Below are 27831 nucleotides of genomic sequence, written 5' to 3'. Positions count from 1 at the left end.
ATTTTGTGGTTTCGTATCTTCCGGGTTCTAAGAATATTAAGGCTGATGCCCTTTCTAGGAGTTTTTTGCCCGATTCTCCTGAGGTCCTTGAACCGGTCGGCATTCTGAAAGAAGGGGTGGTCCTTTCTGCCATTTCCCCTGATTTACGACGAGTTCTTCAGGAATTTCAGGTTGACAGACCTGACCGCTGTCCTGTGGGGAAATGGTTTGTTCCTGACAGATGGACTAGTAGAGTGATTTCTGAGGTTCACTGTTCTGTGTTGGCTGGTCATCCTGGTATTTTTGGTACCAGAGATTTGGTTGGTAGGTCCTTTTGGTGGCCTTCCTTGTCACGTGATGTGCTTTCTTTTGTGCAGTCCTGTGGGACTTGTGCGCGGGCCAAGCCTTGTTGTTCCCGTGCTAGTGGGTTACTTTTGCCATTGCCGGTCCTTGAGAGGCCCTGGACGCATATTTCTATGGATTTTATTTCTGATCTCCCGGTTTCCCAGAGGATGTCAGTTATCTGGGTTGTTTGTGACCGGTTTTCTAAGATTGTTCATTTGGTGCCTTTGCCTAAATTGCCTTCTTCTGATTTGGTTCCGTTGTTTTTTCAGCATGTGGTTCGTTTGCATGGTATTCCGGAGAATATTGTGTCCGACAGAGGTTCCCAGTTTGTTTCTAGGTTCTGGCGGGCCTTTTGTGCTAAGCTGGGCATTGATTTGTCTTTTTCTTCTGCATTTCATCCTCAGACAAATGGCCAGACCGAGCGAACTAATCAGACTTTGGAGACCTATTTGAGATGCTTTGTGTCTGCTGATCAGGATGATTGGGTGGCCTTTTTGCCATTGGCCAAGTTTGCCCTTAATAATCGGGCTAGTTCAGCTACTTTGGTTTCGCCTTTCTTTTTTAATTTTGGTTTTCATCCTCGTTTTTCTTCTGGGCAGGTTGAGCCTTCTGACTGTCCTTTTGTGGATTCGGTGGTTGACAGGTTGCAGCAGATTTGGGCTCATGTGGTGGACAATTTGGTGTTGTCTCAGGAGGAGGCTCAACGTTTTGCTAACCGTCGTCGATGTGTTGGTTCCTGGCTTCAGGTTGGGGATCTGGTCTGGTTGTCTTCCCGTCATGTTCCTATGAAGGTTTCTTCTCCTAAGTTTAAGCCTCGGTTTATTGGTCCTTATAGGATTTCTGGGATTATTAATCCGGTGTCTTTTCGATTGGCGCTTCTGGCCTCTTTTGCTATCCATAATGTCTTCCATAGATCTTTATTGCGGAAATATGTGGTACCCGTTGTTCCCTCTGTTGATCCTCCGGCCCCTGTGTTGGTTGATGGGGAGTTGGAGTATGTGGTTGAGAAGATTTTGGATTCTCGTTTATCGAGGCGGAGGCTTCAGTATCTTGTCAAATGGAAGGGTTATGGCCAGGAGGATAATTCTTGGGTTTTTGCCTCTGATGTCCATGCTGCTGATTTGGTTCATGCTTTTCATCTGGCTCGTCCTGATCGGCCTGGGGGCTCTGGTGAGGGTTCGGTGACCCCTCCTCAAGGGGGGGGGGTACTGTTGTGAATTCTTCTTTTGGGCTCCCTCCGGTGGTTGTAGGTGGTAATGCAGTTGTCCCTGAGTTGCAGTCCTGGTCAGGTGTATCTGCTGATTGCAGTTCTGACTGAGGTATTTAGGCGTGCAGGATTCATTAGTCCTTGCCAGTTGTCAATTGTTGTTGGGAGGTGTTGGACCTCTGCTTGGTTCCTCCTGCCTTTCTGCCAAATCAGCAAAGATAAGTGTCTGGTTTTGTTTCTGTGGCACACATGCTGTGTGCTTCATAATTCAGTGCTATTCTTTTGTGTTTTCTTGTCCAGCTTAGATTGTGTCAGTATTTTCTCAGTCTTGTTTGATTCTCTGGGGTTGCAGATATTCACTCCACATCTTTAGTTAGATTGTGGAAGTTTTTGTATTATCTGCTGTGGATGTTTTGTGAAGGGTTTTAATACTGACCGCCTAGTATTCTGTCCTATCCTTTCCTATTTAGCTAGAGTGGCCTCTTTTGCTAAATCTTGTTTTCTGCCTGCGTGTGTCTTTTCTTCTCCTACTCACAGTCAATATTCGTGGGGGCTGCCTATCCTTTGGGGTTCTGCTCTGAGGCAAGGTAGTATTCCTATTTCCATCTATAGGGGTATTTAGTCCTCTGGTTGTGTCGAGGTGTCTAGGGTTTGTTAGGCACACCCCACGGCTACTTCTAGTTGCGGTGTTAGTTCAGGATCTGCGGTCAGTACAGTTTCCACCCACTTCAGAGAAAGTTTCATGCGGCTCCAAGGTCACCGGATCATAACATATAGCACAGCCACGGAGTATATAACACAGCCCACGGAGTATATAGCACAGCCCACGTAGCATATATAGCACAGCCCACGGAGTGTATAACAGCCCATACAGCATATAACAGCTCACGTAGTATATAACAGCCCACACACACAGTATATAACACAGCCCATGTAGTGTATTGCACAGCCCACATAGTATACTGCACAGTCCACGTAGTATATTGCACAGCCCACGTAGAACATTGCACAGCCCACGTAGAACATTGCACAGCCCACGTAGAACATTGCACAGCCCACGTAGTATAAAGCACAGCCCACGTAGTATAAAGCACAGCCCACGTAGTATAAAGCACAGCCCACGTAGTATAAAGCACAGCCCACGTAGTATAAAGCACAGCCCACGTAGTATAAAGCACAGCCCACGTAGTATAAAGCACAGCCCACGTAGTATAAAGCACAGCCCACGTAGTATAAAGCACAGCCCACGTAGTATAAAGCACAGCCCACGTAGTATAAAGCACAGCCCACGTAGTATAAAGCACAGCCCACGTAGTATAAAGCACAGCCCACGTAGTATAAAGCACAGCCCACGTAGTATAAAGCACAGCCCACGTAGTATAAAGCACAGCCCACGTAGTATAAAGCACAGCCCACGTAGTATAAAGCACAGCCCACGTAGTATAAAGCACAGCCCACGTAGTATAAAGCACAGCCCACGTAGTATAAAGCACAGCCCACGTAGTATAAAGCACAGCCCACGTAGTATAAAGCACAGCCCACGTAGTATAAAGCACAGCCCACGTAGTATAAAGCACAGCCCACGTAGTATAAAGCACAGCCCACGTAGTATAAAGCACAGCCCACGTAGTATAAAGCACAGCCCACGTACTATAAAGCACAGCCCACGTACTATAAAGCACAGCCCACGTACTATAAAGCACAGCCCACGTACTATAAAGCACAGCCCACGTACTATAAAGCACAGCCCACGTAGTATAAAGCACAGCCCACGTAGTATAAAGCACAGCCCACGCAGTATAAAGCAATGTGGGCATCATATCCCTGTTAAAAAAAAAAAAGAATTAAAATAAAAAATTGTTATATACTCACCTTCCGTTGGCCCCCGGATCCAAGCGAAGCGGTTACCGACGCTCCTCGCGCGCTCCGGTCCCAAGAGTGCATTGCGGTCTTGCGAGATAATGACTTAACGGTCTCGCGAGACCGCTACGTCATCATCTCGCGAGACCGCAATGCATGGAGCGGTCACCGGAGCGTCGCGAGGAGCGGGGAAGGCCTGTTCCTGATCCGGGGGCCGACGGACGGTGAGTATATAACGAATTTTTTTATTATTATTTTTAGCATTAGATCTTTTAACTATTGATGCCGCATAGGCAGCATCAATAGTAAAAAGTTGGTCACACAGGGTTAATAGCAGCGGTAACAGAGTGCATTACACCGCGGCATAACGCCGTCCATTACCACTGCCATTAACCCTGTGTGAGCGCTGACTGGTGGGGATTATGGAGCGGGCACTGACTGCGGGGAGGAAGGAGCGGCCATTTTGCCGCCGGACTGTGCCCGTCGCTGATTGGTCGTGGCCGTTTTGCCACGACCAATCAGTGACTTGGATTTCCATGACAGACAGAGGCCGCGACCAATGAATATCCGTGACAGACAGACAGAAAGACAGACAGACAGACAGACAGACAGACGGAAGTGACCCTTAGACAATTATATAGTAGATATATATATATATATATATATATATATATATTTATTAGATACTTTAATAGACTGTGTGTGGTCGCATTGAATAGAGAAGATCTCTTAGTGGCACGATGCTGTTATTCTTACACTCTACATGTGGTGGATGAGTAGGACAGAAGATGAACAGAAATACTCAAGTATTAGTGATGAGTGAACGTGTTAGGATAAAGTGATATTTGAGCATGCTCGGGTGCTGACCGAGAGTCTTCGGTGTACTCGAATAATATGTTTGAGTCCTCGCGCCTGCATGTCTCGTGGCTGTTAGTCGCAACACATGTGGGGATCACCTGTTTTGTTAGGCAATTCCTGCATCTGTCGCGGCTGTCTAACAACTGCGAGACATGCAGCCTGAAAAAAAAGCCTGGTCATTCTGGGCATAACATGATATTAATTTCTATGGATTCTACATGGAAAAGGTGAGGATTGTGATGCAGTGGAGATATTTTTCACATGTATTTCCTGCACGCAAAACAGCACATTAGCAGGAAATAATATTGCAGCTTTAATTGCAATGTATGAATATACTCCTAGAATATTGGAAAGACGCACAGGTCATTGGGGCACATGAATGGACACATGTATGGACGATGTGGGGAACACCACATTGTGCGGTGCATAGTTATTTCTTGTTGCTCATACAACTCACACTAATGAATAGTACTAGTTAAATCTGGCATACATATTATATCTATAAGGCTATATCATATTTGCACACAAAATAAAAAAAATGAAAAAATGCTTGCAAGGAAAAATGACCTTCATTGACAACACAGGGGCGTATTCAATCTTGGTTGCTAGGGCGGTATGGACCTTTAAAATATAGCTATGGTCAAGTCTATTCTGGCTTTTGTTCTTGACATGGTTGGATGTTGTAAAGGGGTTATTCTTTACCAAGAAGAGATTTCTGCCATCCTCTGCTCTAGTTGGGTTCCTGGCCCTTTAGTATTCATGAGCTTGCCAATGAACTTCATTTTAAGAATGTAAAAATGTGTTACTGTGGCTATCCTGAAATGTTTACAGTTTTTATTTAGTCCATTAGAGCCCTCCAGTGCCAATTACTGTAGTCCCCTAAACATGGTACGTATGATGCTAAGTGTGAAGGTAAAGTTGGCTATATCTGTTGGGAGGCAGTGACCGGTGGTATATGCAAGGGTCGCTGTGTGTCCCCGAGGATGCGTACAGGTGTATTGAGTCCGCGGGAGTGCACTGCAGTCACAGGCATAGCTGTGTTTGTAATGCAAAATAAAATAAGTGTTTTTCTTGGGCAAGCTATTTGCCCAAGGCAGATTTAAGAAGACCTGCCATGTGCTTTTTTTGGAGCGGACTACAGGACGGTAGTGATGCAGTCCGCTTCCTCCCGGCCAGGTCTTCCAAGTCGCCTATGGCCACAGGTTCCTTGTAAAAACCCTGCAGCACAGAGTTGGGTGCGTCAGTCTTGGTTTGCAACCTGGCAGAGCAGGAGGCTCTGCAAAATTTCAGCCTGTGTGAAGCAACACAGAAACAAGCGGAGCCAAAAGGGCTGGCACACCCTAGCCTACCCGGCGGTGCAGTCACCCACAGAAACCAGTCTCGGATACAGACTGTCTTGTTTCCCGGCTGTGATCCGGAGGATACACTTTTGTTTTCTATTTTGTGAGTATGCTTAACATTAAATAGACTTTGTTTTTTAACTTTCCTGTGGAGATTGCCTGTCTGTCACACTGTGCCAACCCCGCTGCACTACACTGTATAACGAGCCAACATTGTCTTGTGTTTTAGACACTTTCTGTGCATTGTCAGACAAGTGGATGTGGTCTGAATAGGGGTGTGGAAAGCCTGAATACTCTTAAAGAGAACCTGTCACCCCCCCCCCCCCAGGGCCTATTAAAGTAAAAGAGCCACCTTCAGCAGCACTAAGGCTACATTCTGTGAAGATAGCTCTTATGTTTATTATCCCTAGGAACGCTGAAATAATTGCAGAGTGCAGGCGCCGATGATGTCATGAGAAGGAGAGGAGGCGCCCGAGGCCAGAGGGGCATGATGGGCGGCTGCGAGGCGGTTAAGTTAGAGAGAGAAAACATACCTCCCTGACTCAATAGAGGTATGGCGGGAAATTTATAAAACTCATTATTTCAGTGCTCTTCGGGATAACAAACATAAGAGCCACCTTCACAGAATGCAGCCTTAGTGCTGCTGAAGGTGGCTCTTTTACTTTAATAGGTCAGGGGAGCGGGGGCGGATCACAGGTTCCCTTTAACTCTGATAAATTTTATGTATTTTAAAAAACAGTCTAGTTCACACTACCCAATAGATGGCTTACTTTGTGCCCCTCTTCAGCAAGTATAGACTCCTTTGTAAGGAAAGACACAATGAGTCTAAAACTTATATTACAAATAAACAATAACACATGATAAAACTTCCAGTATCTGTGCCCTTTTTATGCATGTCTGCCTACACGGATAATAAATGTTTGCATGACCTGAAATAAGAGTGTGGTGAATTTTCTTTGGTTAAAAAGGGTTATACACTTCGTTACACCAGCACCTCGCATAAAAGACTGAGTGCACGCCAACCATCTGATACTTATAACACATAATAAATATGATGCAAGTCATGAAAGAATTTTCTGGTGCTCTTAGCTTGATCAATCTCTCTCATATGTAGATATTCTTCTGAGTTTTCATGTCTAGGAGCTTACTGTGAAACAAATAACTGGAAATGGCTTTCACCTGTGCTCACCCAAATCGGGAAAAGAAATATATATTCAGAAAAAAAAAACATCATAAAAGGAAATATGTTTCACTATAGCTTTTAATTAGTAAAATAATAATAAACATTCTTTTTAAGCAGCGCTATTATGTTCTGTGAAAACCAATATAAAAGGTATACGACTCGAGAGACTCATCATCATTTATAAGAAAGGAATAATAGCACCCAGTTGCACATGGAACACTATTTGAGCAAACTCTGAATAAATGCTTATTTCATTGGGCCCTTAGGCTACATCGGCAGACCTTCATCTTACAAATTATCACTATTTGTCTGTTACCCACCAAAGGTAACAAAATATGAAACTTAGTTAGGAGTATCTCAACCTAAAAAAGACAATACCGCATAAATCATCAATAAAACGTACAAAATAAGTAGAAAAGCAGTTACAAACCGTAAACTTATTATTAATGTGCACATTTTGTAGGCATTTCTCTGATGAACTGCCTTGCATCTTGATGAGGCAATTAACAGCTGGGAAACAATAATGAAACTTCATCAAACACATCTAAAACGTGGTTTAATATGCCTAACTAATGTTTCCCTAACCAACAGTTTGCTTGTAGTACAAAATCATAAATTAGACGCCACCTCCCACTCCAGACCCCTCTCCAAATGCCAAAGGCAGAGGAATGAAAGACTAATCTCTAGAATGTGCCATCTATCTTCTTTATTATTAGAATTTCTTAACAATGAGGTCTACGACTTCACTGTCAGCTGTCAGATTACTTGCAGAGAGAAGCAGTAAGACTCAGCTTGCTTGGCAAGAACGACTTTTGAGAAGGAGCAGTCTACACGACTCTACAGCCATATACAGTACCTTGGACCACTCAATGTTAATGGTTCGGGAATAGTGATGAGCGAATATACTCGTTACTCGAGATTTCTCGAGCATGCTCGGGTGTCCTCCGAGTATTTTTTAGTGCTCGGAGAATTCGTTTTCATCGCTGCAGCTGAATGATTTACAGCTACTAGCCAGCATAAGTACATGTGGGGGTTGCCTGGTTGCTAGGGAATCCCCACATGTACTTATGCTGGCTAACAGATGTAAGCTGCTGCAAGGAAAACGAAATCTCTGAGCACTAAAAAATACTCGGAGGACCCCTGAGCATGCTCGAGAAATCTCGAGTAACGAGTATATTCACTCATCACTATTCAGGAATCTTAAATAATCATTAAATGCCAAAATACTTCCAAAAGGAGTCAACAAGCAATAATTTTACAATACGATATTCAATTTTCACCCAGCAATGGCCCAATGTTGCACAAACTGAAGATTGAATGAGTTCGATATGAATGACTGCGAAAATGAAACAGATCGCAAGATGCCGTCTTCTGACTGTAGTAAAGGGACCGTGGAACAAGGGGCTATATCTTGTTTTTAGGCCTTTGAGGATTTTAACTAAAAATCCATTTACACTGAATGATTACCGTGAATGAGAGTTTCTAGGAATGCTCGTTTTGTGATAATCTTACAGTGTAAACAGTCTGACGATCACCCAATAAACATGCAAAATGCTCGCTAATCATTAAAAATTATCTTTTGTGCTGCACAATAGATCATCATTCTTGGCAGCCTGAGTCCTGTTTACATAGTAGCAACCTATGTGCACTGAACAATACCGGTATTATAGATCGCTCAGCGTGCATCTGAAGCATGGTTTGGCTGTTGAAACATAATATTAAACGAACGCTGATAGGTAAATATTTTTTGTGTAGCCACTTAACGACCGCCGATATGCATTAAAACAGCGGTCATTAAAGGGTCTGATTCAATCATAATAAATAAGGGAATACCCCCGCCAGGCTTCCACAATTCCAGTGGGTGTCAGCTGTACATGAAAAAAAAAAAAAAAGCATTTTTACTGTGCGATAGCAGCAAACTCTAAAAAAACCCCAAACAATATAAGTCTGGTATCGCTGTAATCGCACCGACCCGAAGAATGAATCCACCTCAACACTGACACCGATCGGTGGACTGTGAAAAAAATAATAAGAACTATTCTTGTACTGCTGTCTATTCTACCTCCCAAAAATCGAAACAAGGCTCGGCTCACATTTATCCTGCACCCTCCATTGAGCGCTTACGTCGGGGTTTCCATGTAGATTTCCCAAAACAGCGTCACAAAATAGACAATGCAGCCGTAGATGAATTCATTGAAAGGTGCAATTTCTACAAAGAGGTCACTTTTAGGATTTTTCTGATTTTCTGGCACCTTTGGGGCTCCCAAATGTCGCAAGCAAACTATTTAACCAAAAGCTGTGCTCCAAAAGCCAAATAGCGCTCCTTCCTTCTCAGCCCTGATGTCTGGCCAAACAGTAATTTTTCATGACATATGGGGCATCAACACGTTCGGGAGAATTTGCGCACTAAATTATGGGGGGCCAGTTTCACCTACTAACCCTTGTGTGCCTCATAAATTTGCAGCAAATACAAAAATTATGTTTTAACCACTAAAATGTCACATTTCCTCGTGTCAATGTGGTAAAATTCTGTGAGGCACCTATGGGTTTAAAATACTCACTACACTCCAAGATGAATTCCTTAAGACAGTGAAGTTTCCAATATAGGGTCACCTGGGGTGGGATTTCTGCTGTTCTGGCACCTCAGGGCTCAGCCAACGAAGCCCACAATCTATTCAAAGAAAATCTATGTTCTAAAAGCCAAGTAGCGCTCCTTCCCATCAGATCCTTGCAGTGTCCTCAAACAATAGTGTATAACCACATATAGGGTACTGCCACATTTGGGAGAAATTGCATAACAAATATCGGGGTTCAATTTCTCTACTAAAACAGTATTTTAGTGGAAAAAATTAAAATTTATGTTCTCACATCTTAATGTTATAAAGGTTTGTGAATCACCTGTGAGTTAAAAATGCTCATTTTCCCCCCTAGATGAATTCCTTGTGGGATCTAGTTTCCAAAATAGGGGCACTTGAGGGGGTTTCTGCTGTTTTCACATGTCAGGGGCTCTTCAAATGCAACATTGTATTCACAATCTATTCCCATACAAATGGCGCAATTTACTTTCCCAGCCCTGTCATGTGCCCCACATATGGGGTCTAGTCATGTTCAGGAAAAATTGACTAACAAATTATGGAGTTTATTTTCATCTATTATCCATTGTGAAAACGACAAATTTGGGGTTAAAATAATATTTTTGAGTAAAAAAAAAATTAAACATTTTCAATATGACAATGTTATCAAGTATTGTGTGTGTTCAAAATGCTCACTTATAGCCCTGGATAAAATCCTCGAGGGTGTGTAGTTTGCAAAACGGGGTCACTTGGAGGTTTCTACTGTTTAGGAACATCAGTGGCTCTCCAAACATGACATGATTGGCTGCACGGCAGGGCTCAGAAAGGAAGGAATGACACTTTGGAACCAAACAGTAGTTTTCCCCCACATATAGGGTATCAGTGTACTCAGAGAAATTTTGGGCTAAAAGTACATTTTTGCGGAAAATTTTGATTTTTTATTTTCACGGCTCTACATTATAAACTTCTGGGAAGCACCTCACCACATATCTAGACACATTCCCTGAGGGGTCTAGTATCCAAAATGGGGTCACTTGTGGGGGATTTACACTGTTTGGACATATCAGGGGCACTCCAAATGCGACATGGCATTCGCTCTCGATTCCAGACATTTTTGCATTCAAAAAGTCAAACAATGCTCCCTCTCCTCCGAGCTCTGCCATGATCACAAACAGTAGTTTTCCCTCATATATCGGGTATTGGTGTACTCAGGAGAAATTGCACAACACATCATGGGGTCCATTTTCTCTTGTTAACCTTGTAAAAATGAGAAATGTGGCGCTAAAGTAAAATATAATTTTTTCCTTCCACAAGTTCCTGTGAGGCACCTGAAACGTTAATAAACTTCTTGAGTGTGGTTTTGAGGGGTGCAGTTTTCAGAATGGTGACACTTCTGGGTATTTCCTGTCATATAGGCCCCTTAAAGTCACTTCAAATGTAATGTGGTCCCAAAACAAAATGGTTTTGTAAATTTTGTTGGAAAAATGAGAAATTGCTGATCAACTTTCAACCCTTCTAACCGCCTAACAAAAAAAATTAGGTTTCAAAAATGAAACAGCTGTAAAGTAGACATGCTGGAAATGTTACTTATTAACTATTATGAGTGACATAACGCTCTGGTTAAAGGGCATAGAAATTAAAAGTTTGAAAACTGCGAAATATTCAACATTTTTGCCAAATTTCCGATATTTTCAAGAATAACCACAAGTCACATCGAACAAATTTTACCACCATCATGAAGAACAATATGTCACAAAAAAAAAACAATCTCAGAATCACTTGGACCCGTTGAAGCGTCCAGAGCTATTACCACATAAAGTGATATTGGTCAGATTTAGAAAATTTGGCCTGGTCATTAAGTTTAAAATTGGCTTGGTAGCTAAGGGGTTAATGCTGCACATCAGTTAATGTAAACCCACTGTAAGTCTTTAATGGGGAAGGGAAGGTTAGAGCATCAGTTCAGCAATAGTTCACTTGTCTTCCCTTCCTTTGAGGTCCATGCTGTCAGACTCTACGTCCCCTTCTCCATGCGAGTAGCGGTGGTGTATCGTCCTCCCGGCCCCTCTCATCAGTTCCTGGATCATTTTGCCACCTGGCTTCCACACTTTCTCTCCTGTGACACCCCCACCCTTATCATGGGTGATTTTAACATTCCCATTGCTTCTCCCCTCTCCCCATCTGCTTCTCACCTTTTATCTCTAACCTCCTCTTTCGGCCTCTCGCAGCATAGTAACTCTTGGTCTTCTCCCGGCTTTGCTCAGTGGATGATTTCACAAACTCCCCTCTCCCGCTCTCTGACCACAACCTTCTTTCATTCTCTATCAAGAACTGCCATCCCGCTCAGGTCAACCCCACTTTCCACACTTATAGAAACATACAGGCCCATTAACACCCAGAAACTTATGAAGAACTTGCAGTCCTCATTGGCCCCAATCTCCTCCATCTCATGTCCTGATTCTGCTCTGAAGCATTACAATGAAACCCTGCAAAGTGCCCTGGATGAAGCTGCACCTCCTATACATAGAACAACTCGGCACAGATGGCGACAACCGTGGCACACGCTGCAAACACGTTTCCTGCAGCGGTGCTCCAGGTGCGCCGAACGTCTGTGGAGAAAATCTAAATCTACCCGAAGATTTCATCCATTATAAGTTCATGCTAAAAACATACAACTCTGCCCTTCACCTCTCCAAACAAACCTATTTCAACACCCTCACCACCTCACTGTCAAATAACCCTAAACGTCTCTTTGATAATTTCCAGTCCCTACTCAACCCAAGAGAGCAGGCCCCAATCACAGATCTCCGCGCTGACGATCTGGCCAATTACTTCAAAGAAAAAATTGACCACATTCGACAGGAAATCATCTCCCAATCTCTTCATACCATGCACTGTCCTCCCTCCCCCACTGCATCTAGTTCACTCTCTGACTTTGAACCAGTTACAGAAGAAGTAAGCAGGCTCCTTGCATCTTCTCGCCCGACCACTTGCACCAGTGACCCCATTCCGTCACATCTCCTCCAGTCCCTTTCCCCGGCTGTCACCCCTCACCTAACAAAAATATTCAACCTTTCCCTCACTTCCGGTATTTTTCCCTCCTCATTTAAGCATGCCATCATACATCCATTACTTAAAAAACCCACCCTCGACCAAAATTGTGCCGCTAATTATAGACCTGTTTCTAATCTTCCCTTCATCTCTAAACTCCTCGAACGCCTGGTCCACTCCCGTCTTACCCGCTATCTCTCAGATAACTCTCTTCTCGACCCTCTTCAATCTGGCTTCCGCTCTTTACACTCTACTGAAACTGCCCTCACTAAAGTCTCTAATGACCTACTAACAGCTAAATCTAATGGTCACTACTCCATGCTAATTCTCTTGGATCTCTCTGCAGCATTCGACACTGTGGATCATCAGCTCCTCCTCACTATGCTCCGCTCCATCGGCCTCAAGGACACCGTTCTCTCTTGGTTCTCCTCCTATCTCTCTGACCGATCCTTCACTGTATGTTTTGCTGGTTCCTCTTCCTCTCACCTTCCCCTTACTGTTGGGGTTCCTCAAGGATCAGTCCTAGGCCCCCTCCTCTTCTCTTTGTATACTGCCCGTATTGGACAAACAATCAGTAGATTTGGTTTCCAGTACCATCTCTATGCTGACGACACCCAATTATACACCTCTGGTCCTGTTATCACACCGACCTTTTTAGAAAACACCAGTGATTGTCTTACCGCTGTCTCTAACATCATGTCCTCCCTCTATCTGAAACTGAACCTGTCAAAAACTGAACTCCTCGTGTTCTCTCCCTCTACTAACCTACCTTTGCCTAACATTGCCATCTCCGTGTGCGGTTCCATCATTACTCCAAAGCAACATGCCCGCTGCCTTGGGGTCATCCTTGATTCCGAGCTTTCATTCACCCCCCACATCCGATCACTGGCTCACTCTTATCTGCATCTCAAAAACATTTCTAGAATTCGCCCATTTCTTACTTTCGACTCTGCAAAAACTCTTACTGTCTCACTTATTCATTCTCGTCTGGACTATTGTAACTCTCTACTAATCGGCCTCCCTCTTACCAAACTCTCCCCGCTCCAATCTGTCCTGAATGCTGCTGCCAGAATCATATTCCTCACCAACCGTTACACCGATGCCTCTACCTTGTGCCAGTCATTACACTGGCTACCCATCCACTCCAGAATCCAGTACAAAACTACTACCCTCATCCACAAAGCACTCCATGGCTCAGCACCACCCTACATCTCCTCTCTGGTCTCAGTCTATCACCCTACCCGTGCCCTCCGCTCCGCTAATGACCTCAGGTTAGCATCCTCAATAATCAGAACCTCCCACTCCCGTCTCCAAGACTTTACACGTGCTGCGCCGATTCTTTGGAATGCACTACCTAGGTTAATACGATTAATCCCCAATCCCCACAGTTTTAAGCGTGCCCTAAAAACTCATTTGTTCAGACTGGCCTACCGCCTCAATGCATTAACCCAACTATCCCTGTGTGGCCCATTAACCCCTTCACCCCCAAGGGTGGTTTGCACGTTAATGACCGGGCCAATTTTTACAATTCTGACCACTGTCCCTTTATGAGGCTATAACTCTGGAACGCTTTGACGGATCTTGGCGATTCTGACATTGTTTTCTCGTGACATATTGTACTTCATGTTAGTGGTAAAATTTATTCGATATAACTTGCGTTTATTTGTGAAAAAAATGGAAATTTGGCGAAAATTATGAAAATTTTGCAATTTTCCAACTTTGAATTTTTATGCCCTTAAATCACAGACATATGTCACGCAAAATACTTAATAAGTAACATTTCCCACATGTCTACTTTACATCAGTACAATTTTGGAACCAAAATTTTTTTTTGTGACGGAGTTATAAGGGTTAAAAGTTGACCAGCAATTTCTCATTTTTACAACACCATTTTTTTTTAGGGACCACATCTCATTTGAAGTCATTTTGAGGGGTCTATATGATAGAAAATACTCAAGTGTGACACCATTCTAAAAACTGCACCCCTCAAGGTGCTCAAAACCACATTCAAGAAGTTTATTAACCCTTCAGGTGTTTCACAGGAATTTTTGGAATGTTTAAATAAAAATGAACATTTAACTTTTTTTCACACAAAATTTATTTCAGCTCCAATTTGTTTTATTTTACCAAGGGTAACAGGAGAAAATGGACCCCCAAAGTTGTTGTATAATTTGTCCTGAGTACGCTGATACCCCATATGTGGGTGTAAACCATTGTTTGGGCGCATGGTAGAGCTTGGAAGGGAAGGAGCGCCATTTGACTTTTCAATGCAAAATTGACTGGAATTGAGATGGGACGCCATGTTGCGTTTGGAGAGCCCCTGATGTGCCTAAACATTGAAACTCCCTACAAGTGACACCATTTTGGAAAGTAGACCCCCTAAGGAACTTATCTAGATGTGTGGTGAGCACTTTGACCCACCAAGTGCTTCACAGAAGTTTATAATGCAGAGCCGTAAAAATAAAAAATCATATTTTTTCACAAAAATGATCTTTTCGCCCCCAATTTTTTATTTTCCCAAGGGTAAGAGAAGAAATTGGACCGCAAAAAATGTTGTGCAATTTGTCCTGAGTACGCTGATACCCCATATGTGGGTGTAAACCATTGTTTGGGCGCATGGCAGAGCTTGGAAGGGAAGGAGCGTCATTTGACTTTTCAATGCAAAATTGACTGGAATTGAGATGGGACGCCATGTTGCGTTTGGAGAGCCCCTGATGTGCCTAAACATTGAAACTCCCTACAAGTGACACCATTTTGGAAAGTAGACCCCCTAAGGAACTTATCTAGATGTGTTTTGAGAGCTTTGAACCCCCAAGTGTTTCACTACAGATTATAACGCAGAGCCGTGAAAATAATTTTTTTTTTTTTTTCTCAAAAATGATTTTTTAGCCCCCAGCTTTGTATTTTTACAAGGGTAACAGAATAAATTGGACCCCAAAATTTGTTTTCCAATTTGTCCTGAGTACGCTGATACCCCATATGTGGGGGGGAACCACTGTTTGGGCGCATGACAGAGCTCGGAAGGGAAGGAGCGCCATTTGGAATGCAGACTTAAATGGATTGGTCAGCAGCCGTCACGTTGCATTTGCAGAGCCCCTGATGTACCCAAACAGTACAAACCCCCCACAAGTGACCCCATATTGGAAACTAGACCTCCCAAGGAACTTATCTAGATGTGTTTTGAGAACTTTGAACCCCCAAGTGTTTCACTAAAGTTTATAGCGCAAATCCGTGAAAATAAAAATTCCTTTTTTTTTTTTCACAAAAATGATTTTTTAGCCCCCAGTTTTGTATTTTCACAAGGGTAACAGGATAAATTGGACCCCAAAAGTTGTTGTCCAATTTGTCCTGAGTACGCTGATACCCCATATGTGGGGGGGAACCACTGTTTGGGTGCATGACAGAGCTCGGAAGGGAAGGAGCACCATTTGGAATGCAGCCTTAAATGGATTGGTCTGCAGGCGTCACGTTGCATTTGCAGAGCCCCTGATGTACCCAAACAGTACAAACCCCCCACAAGTGACCCCATATTGGAAACTAGACCTCCCAAGGAACTTATCTAGATGTGTTGTGAGAACTTTGAACCCCCAAGTGTTTCACTACAGTTTATAACGCAGAGCCGTGAAAATAAAACATCTTTTTTTTCCCACAAAAATGATTTTTAGCCCCCCAAATTTTTATTTTCCTAAGGATAACAAGAGAGCTTGGACCCCAGAAGTTGTTGTTCAATTTGTCCCGAGTACGCTGATAACACATATGTTGGGGTAAACCCCTTTTTGGGCGCACGGGAGAGCTCGGAAGGGAAGGAGCACTGTTTTACTTTTTCAACGCAGAATTGGCTGGAATTGAGATTGGACGCCATGTCGCGCTTGGAGAGCCCCTGATGTGCCTGGACAGTGGAAACTCCCCAATTCTACCTGAAACCCTAACCCAAACACACCCCTAACCCTAATCCCAACGGTAACCCTAACCACACCCCTAGCCCTGACACACCCATAATTCTAATCCCAACCCTAATCCAAACGTAAATGTAATCCAAACCCTAACCCTAACTTTAGCCCCAACCTTAACTTTAGCCCCAACCCTAACTTTAGCCCCAAACCTAACTTTACCTCCAACCCTAGCCCTAACCCTACCCCTAACCCTAAACGTGACTGAAATACGTGGCACTGAAATACGTGGCACTGAAATACGTGGCACTGAAATACGTGGCACTGAAATACGTGGCACTGAAATACGTGGCACTTAAATACGTGGCACTTAAATACGTGGCACTTAAATACGTGGCACTTAAATACGTGGCACTTAAATACGTGGCACTTAAATACGTGGCACTTAAATACGTGGCACTGAAATATGTGATACGTGGCACTTAAATACGTGGCACTGAAACACGTGGCACTGAAACACGTGGCACTGAAATACGTGATACGTGGCACTGAAATACGTGGCACTGAAATACGTGGCACTGAAATATGTGATACGTGGCACTTAAATACGTGGCACTGAAATACGTGGCACTGAAATATGTGATACGTGGCACTTAAATACGTGGCACTGAAACACGTGGCACTGAAACACGTGGCACTGAAATACGTGATACGTGGCACTGAAATACGTGGCACTGAAATACGTGGCACTGAAATATGTGATACGTGGCACTTAAATACGTGGCACTGAAATACGTGGCACTGAAATATGTGATACGTGGCACTTAAATACGTGGCACTGAAACACGTGGCACTGAAACACGTGGCACTGAAATACGTGATACGTGGCACTGAAATACGTGGCACTGAAATATGTGATACGTGGCACTTAAATACGTGGCACTTAAATACGTGGCACTGAAATATGTGATACGTGGCACTTAAATACGTGGCACTGAAACACGTGGCACTGAAACACGTGGCACTGAAATACGTGATACGTGGCACTGAAATACGTGGCACTGAAATACGTGGCACTGAAATATGTGATACGTGGCACTTAAATACGTGGCACTGAAATACGTGGCACTGAAATACGTGGCACTGAAATACGTGGCACTGAAATACGTGGCACTGAAATATGTGATACGTGGCACTTAAATACGTGGCACTGAAACATGTGGCACTGAAATACGTGATACGTGGCACTGAAATACGTGGCACTGAAATACGTGGCACTGAAATACGTGGCACTGAAATACGTGGCACTGAAACACGTGCAACTGAAATACGTGGTACTAAAATATGTGGCACTGAAATACGTGATACGTGGCACTGAAATACGTGGCACTGAAACACGTGGCACTGAAATATGTGATACGTTGCCCTGAAATACATGGCACTGAAATACATGGCACTGAAATACGTGGCACTGAAATACGTGGCACTGAAATACGTGGCACTGAAATACGTGGCACTGAAATACGTGGCACTATGACTGTCAGAAAATGTTCATTAAACGGTTAGGGGTGAGGTTAGGGGTAGAGTTAGGGTTAGGGTTTGGATCCCTTTATCACAATGATGGTGGTGGGTGGCTTTTCAGTGTGTTTTCTGTTTTTTTTTCGATAAAAATGCATGCGTTTTTAATGCAAACAAACGCATGTGCTTAAAAACGCAAGAAAATACTGCAGGTTGTATTTCTGAAAATTAACGCATGCAGAAAAAAAACGCATGCGTTTGAAAACGCGACCAAACGTGTACAAAAAAAACGCATGCGTTTTCAATGTTAAATATAGGGAAAAAACGCATGCGTTTTTTTGTGCAAAAAACGCTGCAGACAAAAACGCAAGTGTGAAACCAGCGACGCTTTTTATAGCAAAAAAGTTTTTGCGTCTCCACATTTTGAGAGCTATAATTTTTCCACATTTTGCTCCACAGAGTCATGTGAGGTCTTGTTTTTTGCGGGACGAGTTGACGTTTTTATTGGTAACATTTTCGGACACGTGACCGTTTTTGATCGCTTTTTATTCCGATTTTTGTGAGGCAGAATGACCAAAAACCAGCAATTCCTGAATTTCTTTTGGGAGAGGCGTTTATACCGTTCCGCGTTTGGTAAAATTGATAAAGCAGTTTTATTCTTCGGGTCAGTACGATTACAGCGATATCTCATTTATATCATTTTTTTATGTTTTGGCGCTTTTATACGATAAAAACTATTTTATAGAAAAAATAATTATTTTGGTATCGCTTTATTCTCAGGACTATAACTTTTTTATTTTTTTGCTGATGATGCTGTGTGGCGGCTTGTTTTTTGCAGGACAAGATGACGTTTTCAGTGGTACCATGGTTATTTATATATGTCTTTTTGATCGCGTGTTATTCCACTTTTTGTTCGGCGGTATGGTAATAAAGCGTTGTTTTTTGCCTCGTTTTTTTTTTTTTTTTCTTACGGTGTTTACTGAAGGGGTTAACTAGTGGGGCAGTTTTATAGGTGGGGTCGTTACGGACGCGGCGATACTAAACATGTGTACTTTTATTGTTTTTTTTTTTTTATTTAGATAAAGAAATGTATTTATGGGAATAATATATTTTTTTTTTTTTTCATTATTTTGGAATATTTTTTTTAATTTTTTTTTACACATTTGGAAATTTTTTTTTTTACTTTTTTACTTTGCCCCAGGGGGGGACAATACAGATCGGTGATCTGTCAGTTTGCATAGCACTCTGACAGATCACCGATCTGCGAGAGGTGCAGGCTGCTTCACAGTGCCTGCTCTGAGCAGGCTTCTGTGAAGCCACCTCCCTCCCTGCAGGACCCGGATCCGCGGCCATCTTGGATCCGGGTCTGGAGCAGGCAGGGAGGGAGGTAAGACCCTCGCAGCAACGCGATCACATCGCGTTGCTGCGGGGGGCTCAGGGAAGCCCGCAGGGAGCCCCCTCCCTGCGCGATGCTTCCCTGCACCGCCGGCACATCGCGATCATGTTTGATCGCGGTGTGCCGGGGGTTAATGTGCCGGGAGCGGTCCGTGACCGCTCCTGGCACATAGTGCCGGATGTCAGCTGCGATATGCAGCCGACACCCGGCCGCGATCGGCCGCGCTCCCCCCGTGAGCGCGGCCGATCGGCTATGACGTACTATCCCGTCGGCGGTCATGGGGGCCCACCCCACCTCGACGGGATAGTACGTCGGATGTCAGGAAGGGGTTAAAAAAAAAACCCAAAACAATCAGGTTCCTCGCATCATGTTCTCATACACTTTATGCAGTTAATAGCACTCTGAGTCTGTACTGCTACATACTTAGGCAGTTAACTGGTTCATGCAGCTTTACATGAACACCCGAGCCTTACACTATGGCTGGTCCAAATAACTAAAGCAATTGTTACCATCCACCTCTCGTGTCTCCAATTTTCCTCATAGTTTGTAAGCTTGCGAGCAGGGCCCTCATTCCTCCTGGTATCTGTTTTGAACTGTGATTTTTGTTATGATGTAATGTCTATTGTCTGTACAAGTCCCCTCTGTAAGTTGTAAAGCGCTGCGGAATATGTTGGCGCTATATAAATAAAAATTATTATTATATTATTATAATAGTTTGTTTACAGCTTTCACAAGTTCATTGAGAATTTTTTTTCTTAGAACTAAATAAATAACTACAATCCATTTTCATTTCTCTATATTTTAAAAGTCAGTGACTGCAAATAGGACTTGTGCATAAATTACGGGAGCTGTACCAGCTTGAAAGTTTGGTCTCCAAATTCCTTAACAGCTAAAGCAAGTTTTTATCAGGACATCAATATTGATGACTTATCGTTCGTTATAAGTCAACAACATGCGATTGGTAAGGGCCTAACTCCCATGATCCCTACAATATCATCATTTAAGGGGACACATTGATCCGACAACTGAGGTGCCCTCAGATTGTTTACTAGACACAGCTCCATACATCTTGTACCATTTTGTAGCAGCTGTACCAGGCATTGCTGTTCAGTCCCATAAAAATATGTAAGTCTAAAGTTTCAGAAAGCTGAAGTACAAGGCACAGACCCTACAAAATAAATGAAGCATATGAAACAACGCAGAGACCTCAACACTTGCTGAAGGGATGCTGCCCTTAATCGGCTGTCATGGGTGTTCCAGGAGTCACTCCTCCCCATTACTGTGTTATGAGTGGTCACTGGGTTCATAGATCATTACCATTTTGGCTACTGGGAAGATGGATGCGATAGAGTAACGGATTTCATAATGTTAAAAATATTAGCCACGAATGTATTATGGTAGAAGGCCAGCAACCCAACGGAACCTGGTATTTCGGACATTTTGAGAATCCTAATGGTCTAGGTGCCTACCACTTTTGAGATTTCAAGTTCCGTAAAGAAATTTCAATCTAAGAAGAAAAGGCACCATAGTTGATTATTTGGTACTAGATGGTGGCCCGATTCTAACGCATCGGGTATTCTAGAATATGTATGTAGTTTACAGCCACGTAGTATATAGCACAGCCACGTAGTATATTGCCCAGCCACATAGTATATAGCACAGACACGTAGTATATTGCCCAGCCACGTAGTACATAGCACAGCCACGTAGTATATTGCCAAGCCACGTAGTATATTGCCAAGCCACGTAGTATATTGCCAAGCCACGTAGTATATAGCACAGAGACGTGCTGGATCCGGGGGCCGACGGATGGTGAGTATATAATGATTTTTTTTTTTTTTTTAAATTATTTTTAACATTAGATCTTTTTACTATTGATACCGCATAGGCAGCATCAATAGTAAAAAGTTGGTCACACAGGGTTAATAGCAGCTTTAACGGAGTGCGTTACACCGCGGCATAATGCGGTCCGTTAACGCTGCCATTAACCCTGTGTGAGCGCTGCTTGGGGGGGGTGAGTATGGAGCGGGCACAGACGGCAGGGGAGTAGGGAGCTGCCATTTTGCCAGACTGTGCCCGTCGCTGATTGGTCGTGGCTGTTTTGCTGTGACCAATCAGCGACTTGGGATTTCCGTGACAGAAAGAAAGACAGACAGAAGGACAGACAGAAAGACAGAAGTGACCCTTAGACAATTATATAGTAGATCACCATAATGATGCAAATCCATTATTAAATGTTTGCATGAACAGCATAAAAATACTGAATAGAAAACTAACAAGTTATCGTATATACTCATGTATAAGCGGAGATTTTCAGCATATTTTTTTGTGCTGAAAGTGTCCCCCTCGGCTTATGGAAATTTGGTTTGGATAAATCTATCCCTGTGTGTGCTGCGGCCGTTCCCAATAAGACTGAGTATTTTGAGCGCTCAAGAATGACACTGTGAACCATTGTGACAATAACATTCCACCAATACTGATGATTTATTGTACATACATGGTTTTACAATTGCATATAGAAAGGAGGTGGTTAGGGGTGGTTAGTTAATTACTATATTGTCTAGCTCCTCTGTTATTGGTTATCTAAATATATATGGAATATTGTGATTAATGCACATATGAATGCTGATTAAGCAACTAAAATGTGGCAGTCTGCACCTTTCTGCATCTAGGACAAAGTTGAGACATCTGATCACCATTTAGAACATCTGGTGCTGTTCCGCTTTATGGCTGGAAATCCCCAGTCTGTCTAGCTTATATCAGTTTATGTCAGCCATTTTAAGCAATTGATTATAGTGTATATATTAGCTGTGGATATATGAGTATACATGAGTATATAGGAGTATATACGCAAGTGAGATCTATATGATATATATTTCCATCACATGGTCCAGAAAGCCGATGGGGGAGGGGAAGCAGGGAGTCGGCAGCTGTAGCACAGTGACAGCTGCAGACGCCGGCTTCCAGATGATATCAATACTCACCCTCCGTCCCTGCATCTCTATCCCGGTGCCGGCAGTTCTTTCCTGTTCCTGTGCTGAGCGGTCACATGGCACCGCTCATTAAGGTCATGAATATGGACGCAACTCCACTCCCATAAGAGTGGAGCGCATATTCATGACCTTAATGAGCAGTACCACGTGACCGCTCAGGAAGAATTGTCGCGCCGGGACAATAGAGATGCAGGGACATTCAGCGATGGAGCGAGGAGGGTGAGTATGATGGGGGGAGGACGGGGGAGCAATGCATACAAGGATGGGACTGGGGGAGACGAGCATACAGGGATGGGAGAGGGGGAGCCGAGCATACAAGAATGGGACCGGGGGGAGCCGAGCCATGAATACAAGGATTGGACTGGGGGAGCCAAACATACAAGGATTGGACCGGGGGAGCCGAGCATACAAGGATGGGACCGGGGGGAGCCGAGCCATGCATACAAGGATGGACCGGGGAGCCGAACCATGCATATAAGGATGGGAGGGGGAGCCACACAGAGCAGGACAGGACGGGGGAACCACGCAGACCGGGATAGGGATGAGGGGACAATACATACCCGGCTTATACTCAAGTCAATAAGCTTACCCAGTTTTCCGTGGCAAAATTAGGTGCCTCGGCTTATACTCGGGTCGGCTTATACTCGAGTATATACGGTATATGTCCCCAAGATGAAGCCATTGAAAACAAAACTTGACCCACAAAAATCAAGTTCTTATAGACATCAGCAAAAAAAAAAGTTATAGCTTCTAAAATAAGATAATGAAAAAAAATATATATTGCAAATTATTTATCTAAGATGTTTTTCATATAAAATAACTTCTTGAGCTTCATTGAGACTAGCCTATTTTGTACCTCCAAGTCTAAAATACCATTTTGTTATCAAACATTTTTTACTTTGTGCTGCTGATTATCTAATAGTAAGCAATTAAGACTTCCTTATTTATATGAGTGTACAAACCTTTAAATTGCGACTATATTCAGAATTTAATCCCAGGACACTGTCTACATCAGCCAGAGGGAACTGGTATTTCAGTACAGACTTCACAATATCCACAGTCAGTGCTTCTCCATCATGCAGTTTATTATACATCTGTGAAAGATCAAATGCAGCTGTAAATGTAAGCTAGTTAAATACAGGCTATACGTGTTGTAATTTGTCTCCCAACTCATCAGCGGTCTAATATTTCATTATTTGGATGCTGATAGTTAATGAGAAAATCTATTCCTCATTGCTAACAGAGGCTTTACATAGGATATTTGGTTAATTGCTATATCTATAATTCATTACCCTGTTCATGACAGGTGTTTGCAGTCCTTACAACTGGAATAACATGTCTTTCATGTTCTAAGGTAGTTGCGCAAATGAGTATTTCCCCCCAAGATTAATATGTTGGTTGAAAACTGATAATTAGAGATGGGCAAATCCGAACAGTAAAGTTTGGCGTCCCTACCAAACACCTACTGTTAGGGCATAGACATCGAACTCCGACTTCACCATGAAGTCCGTGTTAGGCTGCTTTCACACATCAGGTTTTTTGTTTCAGGCACAATCCGGCAAATCCGGAAAAAAACGGATCCGTTTTTTTACACGCCGGATCCGTTTTTTCCCCATAGAGTTGTATTAGCGCCGGATTGTGCCTGAAGGACATGCGTTTCATCCGTTTTGTGCTGGATCCGTCCCTTCAGGCTTTTTTGCCGGACACAAAAAAAGTCCCCTGCAACGTTTTTTCTGTGCGGCGAAAAAGCCTGAAGGGACGTTTCCGGCAATAAACGCATGAAACGGACGTGTGAATGAACGATTCCGGCTACCGAATCCGTTTTTACACATTGGGCATGCCCAGAAGTTTGTTTTCGATTGTGGCATGGGGAAAATCTCTCTCTCTCGCTCTCTCTCTCCTAAAAAACGGAATGCCGGATCCAGCTAAAAAAACGGATCCGGTGCATGACTTTTTCACACCGGATCCGTTTTTCACACCGGATCCGTTTTTTAGCAAATTTGCCGGATTTAGCCTGAAACAAAAAGCCTGATGTGTGAAAGCAGCCTTACTCTTCAGGATCAGCTGCCCAAACGTCAGGCGTTTGTCAAACACTGCATGTTCAGGCCCTCCATTCACGTGAATAGGGTCCGGGTACTGTTCTGGTACCCGTTTTTTTTTTTGTTTTTTTTTTTAACTGTACGACCGAACCCACCGGACCCGAACATGCAGGTGGTCTGCTGATAATTATCTGAACATTTTTTAGCAAGTGGGAATATTGGTCAGATAATTTCTGAAGGTTTTTGGTAATATATAATTCTGAGTGATATGAGAGTTTTAATAATAGATTAAAATAAAGAGAACGGGAAGAGATTTTTTTTTTTTTTAAATAATAGACGCAGGGATTTCTTAGCAACTTTAAAGTATTATCAGAATCCTGCACGTACTTGACCTCTGCTCCATTTATTGACTATGAGACTACCAGAAATGGCGAGGCCCTGTACCCAGGATTGTTATGACCACAGTTAGCAAACCCAGGGATCGGCAAGTTAAACCCCATCCTTCAGATATGGGAAAACATTTAATTTTGGACTAAATCATAGAAGCAGCAGCTACTTTTTTTCTCTTCTACTCATTAATAAAGAAAATACTTGAAAATCTCTTGAAATATTGCTTGTGAAAGGCTTAATAATGCTACAGAAAGCAGTTTTACAACAAAAAATCTAGGTGTTGCCCTAACGTTAATTAAAGCACACCTAATGCTTCAGGCAATTTTCAGAATAGTCTGTCATGTGTATAAATTAAAGGTTTCACTATTTCTGGCTATTATTTGTAACTTGCATTATAATCACCGTTTTTCCCCTCTAAGCTTTAAATGGAGAGAAAGAAAAGCAATTCGTGCTCTTACGTGTCTATGTAGCTCACCCTCAGAAATGGCAACAGCATAAAACATTAAGCAGTAGTACTGAGTAGCGTAGCTGGGAATCCAGTACTGGGGGGGGGGGGGGGTGAGAAACAATTACTGAAAAGTAGCACAATCTTCTTGGTTTTACTTGAGGATAGGGATCCCTGTTTTCACACAGTGCTGATTTATGGTACGCCCATATGGGGATATTAGCGAAAATCCACAATAACAAAATCTGTATCAAAAGCGAAGGATATAGCTAAATGATTTGCATTGCAATTGGCCCCTTCATTTTCAGAATTAGAAGCGGTCCCAGAGGTCTTGTTTCCCCCATGATATAGTGACAGCATGTTCTAGCAATATATTCTCACTTTATGATACAGGAATAGCCCTTTACCGAGTAATGACCACCCATTGTATAGTTAAGGTGGATCTTTCATCAGTTTAGCATGTTAAACTGGCCACATCATAGAGTAGTGTCTGCAAAATGGAGTAAAACATTTTTTATTTTATTTCTCTTCTCCATTGTGGAAATATTCGCCTGTAAAATTTAGGTAATAATTTATGTTATGGTTTAAATTCGCATTATCAGAGCTTGGTCTCTGGGGTTATGCACTTCTTCCCCTGCATGAGGTTGACCAATCATACGCAGGCAGAGAGAAGAATACAGCCTTCTCTCCTCAATAATCTCTGCAGGCACTCTGAATATTATGTAGCATCACAAACACTTCCAGATCTCAACTCAAGGGAGCCAGTGTGGGGGGAGGGGTAGACCTGACAGGACTAGGAGAAAAAGAAATCCTCAAACATTTGCACTGATGCACAACTCATTAGCTGCAGAGTTAGGTATCATAAATACTTCTGGATGACTCTAACAAACTCTTCACCCACACTGACTGCCGTGATGTGATATCTGGAAAGGTTTGTGATACCCTCCTCTGCAGCTACTATGTAGAGATATAGCAGAGCTGAGTTGTGTGTGTTTTTCCCCTCTGTGCTGCAGTCTGCTGCTAGATCACTGCTTTATTAGCAGGCGATTATCACTAGGACTAATAAGCCTGCTGCCATATAATCCTCCATATTCATCAATTCTGTGTAACCCCACTCCCACCACAGATTATCAGCTTTCTGTGTACACTGTGCATAGGCAGAAACTTGCCTAGTGGTGTGGGCGGGGTTATAAAAATTTTAGCATTCTGAACTCTGCTAAATATGCAGAAGCTAAAACAGTGATTTTATCAAATTAACAGCATGAAGCCCTGTAAGTGATACATCACTGGAATCAGGGTCTCGGTCCCTATATCATGCTCCTCTCAGATGGGGTTGCAAAAACCTGGTGAAAGATTCCATTTAAATGTGGTAGAAAGAACTTTAGAAAACAGACAAACAAGTGAAAACATGACCTGTACATACACTAATTAGAGACGTAAAAGCGTGAGAAGCGTCAGATTCGTCAGCCATGTAATTAAAGGCACGCCACAATGCAGCCCCAGCATCTTCAACAGCTTCACCAGAGCTTACCACAAACACAAAACCAACTCTGAAAAGAAAAAAAATGAAAATAGTAAATAAAATAAAAATATTCATGGAGTCAAAAAAGCACAATAAAAGCAAATGCACGCCACCTTCCTCAAGATCCCACATATTAGTGTAAGGGTACCTGTCCACGGTCCGGAATCCCAGCGCTTTGGATGCAGCGGATACCCCGCTCCTCCCAAAGAGCTGCCCCCTTTTGTACGCGCGGTGATTCCACATGTGCTCATTGAACACAGGAGGAATCACCGCATCCTATACATAGAACTGTGTTATTTATATTGCGGAGACTGAGCGTCTCCGCAAGATAAATAGACATGCTGCAGACTTCAAAGATGCGCCGCATGTCCGGTTACGCAGGTTTGCCACCTGCGTGTTTGTACGCATAGTGGAGATGGGATTTCGTAAAATGCCATCCACTATACTGTAACATAAGGGCGCTGCGCGTTGGATGCTGCGGCTGTACGCAGCATCCAATCCGCAGCAAATACTGGAGGAATACGTCCCATGGAAACATACCCTTAGGCCTAGAAAAATTATGCAGATGGACCATTATTCATCTATTTATAATCTGTGCACATCAACTTTTAATTTCATCATAAATTTTGTTGCAATCGTTGCTCACCCAGGACAAAAGATCAATAAAGGTTTAAGAGGCTAAATAGATATGACCAGGGCTGGAGGTGACCGTGCATGCAGAGATTGAAACAAGCAAGTACAATACATGATCAATTAATGTGAACCTGACAGCCGATACAAACCGCCCCATCTGTAAGCAGTATGTATCGGACACAGCCTGCATTAACTCTGTCAAGTATGTTGGACTTGGAAATACTGTGGTGGTTCAGAGATTAACATACTTTAACATACTTCTCCCTGGCCCGCTGTCCCGGATTGACTGGTCTCTGTCTATATTCGCACTTAAAGGGGTATTTCAATCTACAAAATCCTATCCCAATAAGTAGTAGGTGTAATAATAATAATATTAGTAAATGCCTCCAATTAGAAATGCAGTATAGTTTTTCTGATTCGCTACATCTCTTTCCTCATGTGTAGGCATTGCAGGACCTTAGGTATCCATGGTTACGACCACTAATATAGTGACAGTTGTTAGTGGTCGTAACCATGAGTACCTAAAAGGCAAATTTTGAAGTTTTATTTAGAAGCACTTAATTTTACCCATTTATTAAGATCTCTTTAATAAATAGAGCAACTAAAACCCAA

At 42.9% G+C, this 27831-nt stretch overlaps 1 protein-coding gene across 1 annotated transcript in view; it reads right to left on the bottom strand.

Annotated features, from left to right (window-relative positions):
- Positions 1–27831, bottom strand: part of UGGT2 (UDP-glucose glycoprotein glucosyltransferase 2) — a 459065-nt gene that overhangs the window by 262812 nt on the left and 168422 nt on the right. The window contains exons 15-16 of the mRNA XM_077297152.1: positions 26488–26614; positions 23153–23284 (exon numbers count right to left, since the gene is read on the bottom strand). Of these exons, the coding sequence (XP_077153267.1) occupies positions 23153–23284; positions 26488–26614 (259 nt within the window). The remainder of the gene's footprint in view (positions 1–23152; positions 23285–26487; positions 26615–27831) is intronic.

The sequence above is a fragment of the Ranitomeya variabilis genome, chromosome 3 (genome assembly GCF_051348905.1).
Source record: "Ranitomeya variabilis isolate aRanVar5 chromosome 3, aRanVar5.hap1, whole genome shotgun sequence".
Lineage (NCBI taxonomy): Eukaryota > Metazoa > Chordata > Amphibia > Anura > Dendrobatidae > Ranitomeya > Ranitomeya variabilis.
The sequence above is the reverse complement of the archived record's forward strand: the minus strand, read 5'-3'. Positions and strand labels throughout refer to the sequence as shown.